Genomic DNA, 11,600 nt, shown 5'->3' with positions numbered 1-11,600 from the left:
AACAGCACTATGGTGGGATCATGATACAGAGATGGTATCAGATATTAATACCATGTTACTTTTATTAATATATGCCATGTTCATATACAATGGCATTTACGTGATACTCAAAGTACTTCAAAGAGATTTATGGAATGGTACAAAAACAAAAACAAAACTTTGTATTGTTGTATAGACCTTTCCAAAAATATAATACAATTAATGAATGAAACTAATAAATAATTACTCACTAATAAATATATATGAATAAATAAATGATAAATTCTGCATATTTAAGCAAAATTTGAGCTTTTCCTTTCAAATCTGTAACGAATGAACTCGTCGATGACTGTGTGACATATTACTGTGTAATAACTATTGCATAACACTATCAACAGAAACTTTCACCCAATTCCTTGTAGTGGAAAGTGGGCGTGTCCACACGCGCCTCCCTCGCTGCGATTGGCCGCGCTGCGTGTCGATCAGTGGGCGTGTGCGCTCCGGATTTCACATACTTCTCTTGTGAATGCCTCCTCAAGGCTCGAGCATCAAAACAAAGCACTAACACACACAACACGGACGATGAGGGGTGCAGGCCGGCCCAAAAACTTGCAGAATCAGGATCAGAGGGGTAAGGAATGTGAGATTGCCAGCGGAAGCAGCTGCTTTTGTGTGCGCGAGCGAGGAGGAAGAAGTAAACAAGACTCTGTCACGTAGGCGCGTGTGCGTCAGAGTCAAGTGTTCACGAGCCTTGGAGTAATCACATTCTAGAATCTTTTTCTCTGTTGTCTGCGCTTAGGCTCGTTCACTGATGTGTTTAATCAGTACTCCATGCATATGGTCTAAAATAAAGGGTACAGTGTGCAGTGCACCTGAATGAATGAGATCAACAGTTTTCACTAATGTGGTGCATGCTTCGAAATGCCTTGCTGTTTTCTGCGCATGTGTAGTTGAAATCAGTGCGTTGTGAGTGACATTGTGTCATAATTGTGTTGTCATTATTGCAGCATTGTTGAGGTCTAATCATGGCCATGTTTGTTAGATTTCTGGCATGGCAGTGAATTGCAGCAAGTCAAGTGATGATAAAAATAGAATGACCTTTGACCCAGAGAGGTTAAAACTCACCATGCTTTTATGATGATTAAGGCTAGCAGTGAATAGGGTGTGATTCATTGAGCATGCTGCTGCTGCATTCTTACAGAGCATCTTTCAAATCTGTTTAAATGACCTAAAAATGTAAGTTATTTTGCAGAGGAATGGTTAAACGAATGGTTATTGATTCATACCATGCAATGGTATGTCATACAATGACACCCGGGACGGAGAGATTTGGCGACCTTGGTGTGCGCACATGTTAAGATGATTTCACCTCTAAAGAACTAAATTGTGCCAAACAATTACCAAAAAATGACTAAAACTGCAAATGCTAGTGGTGTGGCCAGGCTTGGACCATGGTGACCACGGCCACCCCGACCACCCCATTGCTCCGCCACTGACAACTGGAATGCAGGAAGCCATGTCCACTACACACAGATTTAATATATGACAGTGAACATAGTGAGCTAGAGGATTTTCACTAATTATCCGTGTGACCACCCCATTGTAGGGTCCTCTCATGTTGGCGACTGCATCATAACATTGACCTCTTAGAGCTGAAATATCCCAAGGCTGATAATGTACTCTTGATCAGTGTGGCACGTGAAGCCCCGTCCGTCTGCGGCGTCCTGTAGAAGACAATAAACCGCTCTTGTATTTCAAGTGACTGTTTACGGAGCGCACTATGAGAGCAACTTGCTCATGTCTTGACAGATCCATCCGTCTGCAATGATGGAAAACACTTCAGATTTTTTTACTTCATTTTGAATCTAAACAGTAAATGGTCTACACTTATATATCGCCTTTTTAAACTTAACGGTATTCAAAGCGGTTTACACTGCGTCTCATTCACCCATTCACACACACACACATTCATACACCAATGACTGCAGAGCTGCATGTAAGGTGCTAGTCTGCCATTGGGAGTAACTTGGGGTGTGGAGTCATGTGGGCCGGGAATCAAACCGCCAATCCTGAAATTAGTGGCCGACCCGCTCTACTACCTGAGCCACAACAGCCCCAAAAAATCTATTACTTGTGAAGCCATGATTTTGATGATTGTATAGGTAGGTGTTGTATTTCTCTCAATTAACCATAAATCGCTGAATCAGTTTGTTGTCTGTTCTACGCAGTTTCATCAATTCCCGCAATTTGCTTTGATTTGTGGAATCCATTCCCTCTTCATGTCATGAGTGCAAATAAAGTACTCTATTACAGTTTCTAAATATGTTCTGTTGTCCGCCAGTGTTTTTGTCTTTTGACTGTCAAGCTGGGACGCAACACTTCCTGTTTTACAGGACTGCGGCTAACCCTTCCATTTAGCAACGGCCTCTAGATGAGCTTCACACTTTAATGTTCCTGAAATCTTTCATGTTTTAAAACCAGTAACTCGCCAGGTCACTGTTTGGCCATTTGCCAAATGCTCGATAGCAAAAGCAGAAAGTTCTGTCATTTGGTACGCTGTATTCAAGACATTTATTGTCATTGTACCACACTTCCTGAATTGTCTGGTTTTGATCCCACTGGCACTGGCTGGAAAATCAATTAATGGCTGATACGGGCGCATCCGGTCCAAGGCAAGGGTCTCTTTTATCCACAGACAGTTGCATCCGCAGTAAGCTGAGCGTTTGAAGCGGTATCGTCGTTACTGCTAACATTCAGAACTACAGAAGAGTCTGGTTCGGTTTCTGGTGATGTCTCTGGCGTTGGTGGTTTAGATTTTGTTGCTGTCTTTTTGCCATTTGAACATATTTCTGCGCTGACTGAAAGAGTGTCTCACACGAGAACAAGTATAACGGTGAACGGTCAGACACGCCTCGCGAGAACAAATATAAAGGTGTGGTTATGTTAATAAGGCTTGAAAGATTGAAGTAAACTTTACTTTTACTGGTGGGGGGACATGTGACCACGCATCGCCACTGGGTAAAGGAGCCAATCACCTTTTAGATCCAGACATTTCCTGTCAGTTAACTTGAGAACGTGCATGCGCATTAGCTATACAAGCCGGGAAAATAGCGTGATCTGAGCTGAAAGAAGCACAATTTATGATCCCAGTGTGTCACGTTTTACTGCTGGTTTGGAATATGTTCTTTGATCATAATCTTGACCTGCTGTTTTGGAGATTTCGGTCTTTCTTCATTCAAGTAGATATGAGCTGCGCTGAAAATATCTGACTAAGAGCGTTCCAAAGATGGCCAAAGAGTGGACTGACTTGCCTTGAAAAGGGACTTTGCTGAATCTCAATAACCGCCCTGTTATTGGACACTTTTACTAATGGATTCAATTCATGATGACTGACTGTGAATAGTGAATTTCTAAGAAGACTCGTTCTTTTAAGGGCACCTATTTTGCAAAATGTGTACACGACCACCCTATAATGATAAAAATCCACTCAGTAATTTTTAATCCCCATTAATCATAAACACCGTCTCAGAACAAGCAGATTCTGCACAAAGTGACATCACTTCATATAGGCCCCGCCCACAACTGACGGACATGTGTGTGTTGTTTGGTTATAGTGCATAGTGAACGTTGGAAACATAAACTGTAATAAAAGATGGCCGACGCCCCTTCGCTCTTTTCCATTGGTGAGAACTGAAGCCGCCAGTGTCCCGATATGGCGCTGACATCTTGGGACTTGAGTCTGTGCAGTTGCGATTTCGGGACCAGACCTGCGCAGTAGTGAGCAGGAAGTAAAGCCGCGAAATCAAGGCCCCGCCCTCACTCTCGCTGAATCAATCACAAGCACACGCCCCTTTTGACTTATGACTTATGATGGTGTGAAATAATTAATTATAGAAATGTAGATATTAAATTTAAAGCTCCAATCTCCTCAGTCCTCCGAAGATCCCGAAAAAAAGTCAGTTGGTGCTTCAGTGACTACTTCAGTGAGAACCTGTCAATCACAGCTGTCAATCATGATGTCACAGCAGCGTTTTATAGCATCAAATAACTAAAAACAAACTTATTTTGAAAACAAACACTTGAAATGACATCAACGTGATAGAAACGACAGTAAATGACAGAAACTATCTTTGGAAAAAAGATATGTGAAGTGTAATTGAATTGTTTAGTTGGTCTCACGTCCCGTTGAATAACATGGGGAGGCGGGGCTTATGACCTATACTAGGACCAGCCACCGGGGGGGCGATCGAGACGTTTTGGCTTCACTTTTGAGGACTTGTGTGGCACACTTGGTTGTAACAGTATTTGTGTGTGTGTGTTGCTCATCTATCGTTGCAGAACTGCTGAAAAAACTCTAAAATAAATGTATGGAATAATCATTCGGAAACTTCCGGTTTCATTCTCTCGAGTCTCTCCCTCATCAGTGTCTGACTCCGGTTCATATCAGCTGAACACTGTTTTCACTGTCACTCATATTACTTGTGATGTCTATCCCAAGCAGAGATGACAAAACTCCACCCTATTCTGGATAGGGGGCGGGGAGCACCAGCTCATTTGCATTTAAAGACACACACAAAAACAGCTCCTTTTTTATTCCCACCCAAAAATGGCCGTTTTCAACATGATATAATAAATGATCTGTGGGATATTTTGAGCTGAAACTTCACAGACACTTTCTGGGGACACCAAAGATTTAAATTTCATCTTGAGAAAACGGGCAGAATAGGTGCCCTTTAAATCATGACATCGGACATTTGCGTTAAACACAAACGATGCTGTTTTAAATGTATGGTATGTGGATTATGATTCATTAGACAATAGACTGCAGTATGAAGAGAGGTGTGATTGGATGATTGAAGGGCTTTTGTGTTTTACTGGTTCCTCATGCACAACACCTCAATCTCACTTTCAGATCTGTGGCCAGTCATAACGGTGCGTTTCCATTTATTAAGGAAATGAATTGGAATTGTTTTAAGGATATCACCTGTGGTTTGTGAGGGACACGGCTATTGCATCAATATGCATGTCTCTTTAAGCACAATATTTAGCAAATAAGATCTATTACATAAATCTAGTTCAGACGATTAGTTTGATCAATATCAGTGAATGTTGGTTCTGCGCTCATGAATCACTGTTATCAAGCAGCTGTACACACGGCTCTCTCGCCGTCTGGTGGGACACTTGTGTACAGTAAGATGTGTTGGACGTGATGTTTAAATATAGAGGTGTGTACAGAAGACCTCATTGGTTTCACATTAATTATTAGGGAAACTAAGCAAGTGCTCTCATAACTGTTTTTAAGACCTTAAAGGGACAGTTCACTTAAAACTCATGTGGTTCCATACCAGTTTGACTTTCTTTCCTCACAAAAAGAGATGTTAGACAGAATGTTCCTCTCACTCATTATTCACTTTCTCTGCATCTTTTCTTCATACAATGAAAATGAATGGTGACTGAGGCTGTCCCTAACATTCTGCCAAACATCTCCTTTTGTGTTCAGTGGAAGAAAGTCAAACGGGTATGGAACCACATTTTGAACAACACAAAGGTGAGTGGCCATGACAGAATTGTCCGTTTGGGTGAACAATCTCTTTAAAGGAATATTCTGGGTTCAATACAAGTTAAACTCAGTTAACAGCATTTGTGTCAGAATGTTGATTACCACAATAATTCATTTCATCTCGTTCCTCCTTTTCTTTTAAAAAAAGCACAAATGTGTGTTCCAGTGAGACACTTACAATGGAAGACATTGGAGAAAATTTTTGGGAGGTTTAAAGGCGGAAATGTGACACTTATAATTTAATAATTGATCTGGCATTGTTTTATTTTTTTACCTTTAAACGCTCCATGATAACTGTGTTCAGTTATTTAAATCTACTGTAAATGTAATTAACGTGAAATGTAATCTATTAGTTCAAAAGAATAGTACCTTGCAAAAGAAAATTCGCTGTATCATAATTATATATAAACAACAAAAAGCCTTTTCCAGTAATCAAAACGACTGTGATTAGTCCATCCAGAACAGCGCTGAGAAAAGTAACACGTACCACGTGACAACGCCGTTTTACCATTAGTGATCTGGACGATTATTTACACTTGAATAATGACACACTGAGAAACTTTGATTGAAAATAACACAACGAAAAGTTCAATTAGAAAAAACGTCTGGTCCCTTTCTTCTCTCTTATATAGTTCTAGATTAATACGCGCTTCTTTGCGTATAGTGAGGCGTATGCGCGTCCCCTCGTGAGTTTACAGTGATGCGCGTGCGCGTCTCCTCGTGAGATTACAGTGATGCGCGTGCGCGTCTCCTCGTGAGATTACGGTCGGTTGAGTATCTTGAGTTTAGTGCGCTGAAGCTCAGTTCTGCTGGAGCGGATCTGGTGACTGAACAATAGAATGAGTTTAATAGGGGAGGACACGGAGAGATGCGCAACTGTTTCACCCCGAGAGCTCACTCGGAACCCTTTAAAGAAAACATGGGTGCCGTCCTGCAGAAACGGGCTTCCAGAGAGACACATTAGTGAAAGAAAGGGTACGTACAGATGATAGATGCTGGAGTCGGACGAGAGGTCAGGGGTCACAGCTTTTCACATTTACAAACTCAATATGTATAAACATTTTATGTAGATAGTGTAACTTTCATTAATAATAGTTATTCACAATGATTACATTAGAAACAGTTATAATGCTCAGTAGGTAATTATTATACCATTATATATTTATTAATGATGATACATTGTAATACTAATAAATTCTTCTAATATTTATTATTTATTTATATATTCATGCATCTTTTCTGCCTTCACTGAAGCTGAACGAGTTAAAACTTTGGTCTGTTTTAATATTACACCATTTATGATTAAAGGGCAAAGGGCAACTGATAAATTGCATTATGATCATTATGATCATTGTTGTTTTGATATTTGACCTTTGCTCTTCAGTGACAGCTCAAAGATTACAGGAGTGTAATAAAACTGTTCTGAGATCTGATTAGTGTTATCATATAGTTTACCTGTAGTACACACAGTGTCTCTGATCTGCTGTTTTTGTCTTATTTTAGTATGTATGACCAACTGCCCAACGCTTATCGTGACGGTGGGTCTGCCAGCCAGAGGAAAGACCTACATCTCCAAAAAACTCACCCGCTACCTCAACTGGATTGATGTTCCAACGAAAGGTGCCAAATGCACAAGATTATACATATGAGTTTAATGTGTACACTAACACCCATCTACACTGGACATGAGTGTTGCAAAAGCTAATAGTTCCTTTTTAATCAATGAAGCTGTCTGTGTACAGATAAAGCATTCTAGTGATATCAAAAGTACCAGTGCTTCCAGCGGCAGATTTAGGCATGGGCAGCCGCCCAGGGTGGCATCTTGTGGGGGGGGAATTGTGTGTGCAATGAAGCATTTTCCATGTTGCCTATATTATATAGAAGTGACATAAAAATGGGTGTCTGAGTATCTCAGCAAGTATTGACGCTGACTATCACACCTGGAGTCATGAGTTTGAATCCAGGGCGTGCTGAGTGTCTCCAGTCAGGTCTCCTTAGCAACCAAATTGGGCAGGTTGCTAGGGAGGGTAGAGTCACATGGGGTAACCTCCTCGTGGTGGTGATTAGTGGTTCTCTCAATGGGGCGTGTGGTGAGTTGTGTGTGGATCGTGGAGAGTAGCATGAGCCTCCACATGCTGTGAGTCTCTGCGGTGTCATGCACAACGAGTCACGTGATCAGATGCACGGATGGTCCTCCACCACCCAGATTGAGGCGAGTAACCGCGCCACCACGAGGACCTTCTAAGGAGCGGAAATTGGGTGTTCTAACATTGGGAGAAAAGGGGAGAAAAATAAAAAAATAGAACAGACGTAAAAAAAAAAAAAAACACTTTCTATCTCCACAATGGGCATCATCACATTTTTGACCCACATTGTATCGTGCCACGATTAACTGATACACCTCTGCAAACAACTCATTAAGCTACTTGATATTGTTTTTCTGAGAATGCTGAAAATTGGCCAACATTTAATACAATTTCATGTTGTAATTGGTGTGAACCATCCTCAGTTAGTAAGCGATTATTTACATGAATGCATTTAACTTCGTTAAATAGGATAAATGAGTGTTTGCACTCAAGTTGGTATCGAGAATCGTAATAATCCAGACATCCAAAACAAGTGTTGCACGTGTGAATCTTTTTGCCTTTGAATTTTTGAACATTTGATTGTTACATTAAAGCCAGCTCATGATGTTTCTAACCACATTAATATGCAATTTTAGCAACAATAACTTTTCAAGTGGATTTCCATTGAAAATAAAGCAGGATAGCTGAAGTTTACTCAAGCTCACAGCTGATTGGTCAGTGCTTTCCACACGTCATTTCACGTGTCCAGTGTATGTGATCATGTGTGTTGTTGAGGAGAGGTGTGCCGCTACTTTACTAACAGATCACACTTAAAAAGCCCCATAGACTTACACTGAAGGAGGAACTGCAGTCTGATCTAGAGACATCACAGAGACTCTTTTCACTCGAGACAGTAAACAAACGTCATGAGTTTAGGTCATCATCTGAGTTCTGTTTGCTTTTCTGCTTCCACAGAGTTTAATGTTGGACAGTACAGACGGGAATGTGTGAAGATCTACAAATCCTTTGAGTTCTTCCAGCCAGACAATGAGGAGGGGCTTAAGATCAGGAAGTAAGACAGTGAGCACTTTATTGACTCAAGAGTTGGGAAGCCACATGATGATATTGTTTGTGCTTAAAGCTGCAGAGGAGCTTCAGTATAAATGTGTTATGAATGCTTTACAGTGTCTTGTTCTGGACTAATGATGAGCAGAATGTGTCATATAAGTCATTTGTTGCATCAGCTCACGTGATTCCTCGTCTCTCTTAGACAGTGTGCGTTGGCAGCTCTCAATGACGTCAGGCAGTATCTCACCGATGAAGGCGGCCAGGTGGCGGTGAGGAAAACATCATTCGAATGCTAATATAGAAAGCAATAGAGGATGTTCAATGAAATTATGTTCTGGAAATATTTTCCCATTCATTTTATCCATCTGGATTTCATAAAAAGGGTTTTGCGCATAAAGTGGAGTGGTGGTGGCGTAGTGGGGTAAAGCACATCACTGGTACTCAGAAGGTTGCTGGTTTGATCCCCACATCCACCACCATTGTGTCCTTGAGTAAGATACTTAACTCCAGGTTGCTCCGGGGGGATTGTCCCTGTGATAACTGCTCTGTATAATACATTGGTACTCAGAAGGTTGCTGGTTTGATCCCCACAGTCACCACCATTGTGTCCTTGAGTAAGACACTTAACTCCAGGTTGCTCCGGGGGGATTGTCCCTGTAATAAGTGCTCTGTATAATACATTGGTACTCAGAAGGTTGCTGGTTTGATCCCCACAGTCACCACCATTGTGTCCTTGAGTAAGACACTTAACTCCAGGTTGCTCCGGGGGGATTGTCCCTGTAATAAGTGCTCTGTATAATACATTGGTACTCAGAAGGTTGCTGGTTCGATCCCCACAGTCACCACCATTGTGTCCTTGAGTAAGGCACTTAACTCCAGGTTGCTCCGGGGGGATTGTCCCTGTAATAAGTGCTCTGTATAATACATTGGTACTCAGAAGGTTGCTGGTTTGATCCCCACAGTCACCATCATTGTGTCTTTGAGTAAGACACTTAACTCCAGGTTGCTCCGGGGGGATTGTCCCTGTAATAAGTGCTCTGTATAATACATTGGTACTCAGAAGGTTGCTGGTTTGATCCCCACAGTCACCATCATTGTGTCTTTGAGTAAGACACTTAACTCCAGGTTGCTCCGGGGGGATTGTCCCTGTAATAAGTGCTCTGTATAATACATTGGTACTCAGAAGGTTGCTGGTTTGATCCCCACAGTCACCATCATTGTGTCCTTGAGTAAGACACTTAACTCCAGGTTGCTCCGGGGGGATTGTCCCTGTAATAAGTGCACTGTATAATACATTGGTACTCAGAAGGTTGCTGGTTTGATCCCCACAGTCACCATCATTGTGTCCTTGAGTAAGGCACTTAACTCCAGGTTGTTCCGGGGGGGATTGTCCCTGTAATAAGTGCTCTGTATAATACATTGGTACTCAGAAGGTTGCTGGTTTGAGCCCCACAGTCACCACCATTGTGTCCTTGAGTAAGGCACTTAACTCCAGGTTGTTCCGGGGGGGATTGTCCCTGTAATAAGTGCTCTGTATAATACATTGGTACTCAGAAGGTTGCTGGTTTGAGCCCCACAGTCACCATCATTGTGTCTTTGAGTAAGACACTTAACTCCAGGTTGCTCCGGGGGGATTGTCCCTGTAATAAGTGCTCTGTATAATACATTGGTACTCAGAAGGTTGCTGGTTTGATCCCCACAGTCACCATCATTGTGTCCTTGAGTAAGACACTTAACTCCAGGTTGCTCCGGGGGGATTGTCCCTGTAATAAGTGCACTGTATAATACATTGGTACTCAGAAGGTTGCTGGTTTGATCCCCACAGTCACCATCATTGTGTCCTTGAGTAAGGCACTTAACTCCAGGTTGTTCCGGGGGGGATTGTCCCTGTAATAAGTGCTCTGTATAATACATTGGTACTCAGAAGGTTGCTGGTTCGATCCCCACAGTCACCACCATTGTGTCCTTGAGTAAGGCACTTAACTCCAGGTTGCTCCGGGGGGATTGTCCCTGTAATAAGTGCACTGTAAGTCACTTTGGATAAAAGCGTCTGCCAAATGCATACATGTAAATGTAATGTTTGTAAGTTATCGGGAAAAGTAGATTTGTCTGGAGAAAATGAATGGGATCTTTAGTTCTGGAACCAGAGTGTTGCGCTCTTTCATGCATCTAGTACATCGTCTTTTCTCTTTTTCTTGATAATCTTCAGGTCTTTGATGCCACAAACACAACGAGAGAACGGAGGGAGACGATCCTCAGATTCGCAGAACAGAACGGTTTTAAGGTGCCGCACACGATTCATCCAAGACTTTTTGCGTTTGTCGTTTGTGTTTCCCACCGCAGCTCTGTGAAACTCTCTTTTCTCAGGTGTTCTTTGTGGAGTCTGTGTGTGAAGACCCAGATGTGATCGCAGAGAACATCGTTGTGAGTATCAGAAGCGCCAGGTATCTTGTCTGGCGTGATTGTGTCGGTTCTAACGAGAGTTACGTGTGTCACAGCAAGTGAAGCTGGGCAGTCCGGACTACACGCACTGTAACACGGAAGAGGCCGTCGCAGACTTCTTGAAGAGGATCAAGTGTTACGAGAACTCCTATCAGACGCTGGACGAGGAGCTGGACAGGTGAGAGGTCATCATGGTGAACTGAATCCCTGAGCTTCAGGTGTTGTTGAATTGACACCTGTGTGTGGTCTCGTGTTCAGGGAACTTTCCTTCATCAAGATCATCGATGTGGGCCAGCGTTACCTGGTGAACCGTGTGCAGGATCACATCCAGAGCCGAATAGTTTACTACCTAATGAACATCCACATCACGCCGCGCTCCATCTACCTGTGCCGGCACGGAGAGAGTGACCTGAATGTCAAAGGTCGCATCGGAGGTGATTCGGGCCTCTCGGGCCGGGGAAAAGAGGTGAAATGATGAGCTTTGT

The 11,600-nt window shown here is 42.4% G+C and overlaps 1 protein-coding gene across 4 annotated transcripts in view; it reads left to right on the top strand.

Annotated features, from left to right (window-relative positions):
• The first annotated feature begins 479 nt into the window (after positions 1 to 479).
• The window catches only part of LOC127632334 (6-phosphofructo-2-kinase/fructose-2,6-bisphosphatase 4-like), a 25,828-nt gene continuing 14,707 nt past the window's right edge, over positions 480 to 11,600 (top strand). For 3 of the 4 annotated variants that reach the window (XM_052110872.1, XM_052110871.1, XM_052110874.1), the window contains exons 1-8: positions 6,368 to 6,514; positions 7,043 to 7,159; positions 8,581 to 8,677; positions 8,876 to 8,942; positions 10,883 to 10,957; positions 11,041 to 11,097; positions 11,172 to 11,293; positions 11,374 to 11,581. In XM_052110872.1, the coding sequence (XP_051966832.1) occupies positions 6,379 to 6,514; positions 7,043 to 7,159; positions 8,581 to 8,677; positions 8,876 to 8,942; positions 10,883 to 10,957; positions 11,041 to 11,097; positions 11,172 to 11,293; positions 11,374 to 11,581 (879 nt within the window). In that variant the 5' untranslated portion in view covers positions 6,368 to 6,378. Of the gene's footprint in view, positions 611 to 6,367; positions 6,515 to 7,042; positions 7,160 to 8,580; positions 8,678 to 8,875; positions 8,943 to 10,882; positions 10,958 to 11,040; positions 11,098 to 11,171; positions 11,294 to 11,373; positions 11,582 to 11,600 lie in introns of those variants that run through there. The other variant, XM_052110873.1, reaches the window with a different exon arrangement.

The sequence above is a fragment of the Xyrauchen texanus genome, chromosome 39 (assembly GCF_025860055.1).
Source record: "Xyrauchen texanus isolate HMW12.3.18 chromosome 39, RBS_HiC_50CHRs, whole genome shotgun sequence".
Taxonomy (NCBI): domain Eukaryota; kingdom Metazoa; phylum Chordata; class Actinopteri; order Cypriniformes; family Catostomidae; genus Xyrauchen; species Xyrauchen texanus.
The sequence above is the reverse complement of the archived record's forward strand: the minus strand, read 5'-3'. Positions and strand labels throughout refer to the sequence as shown.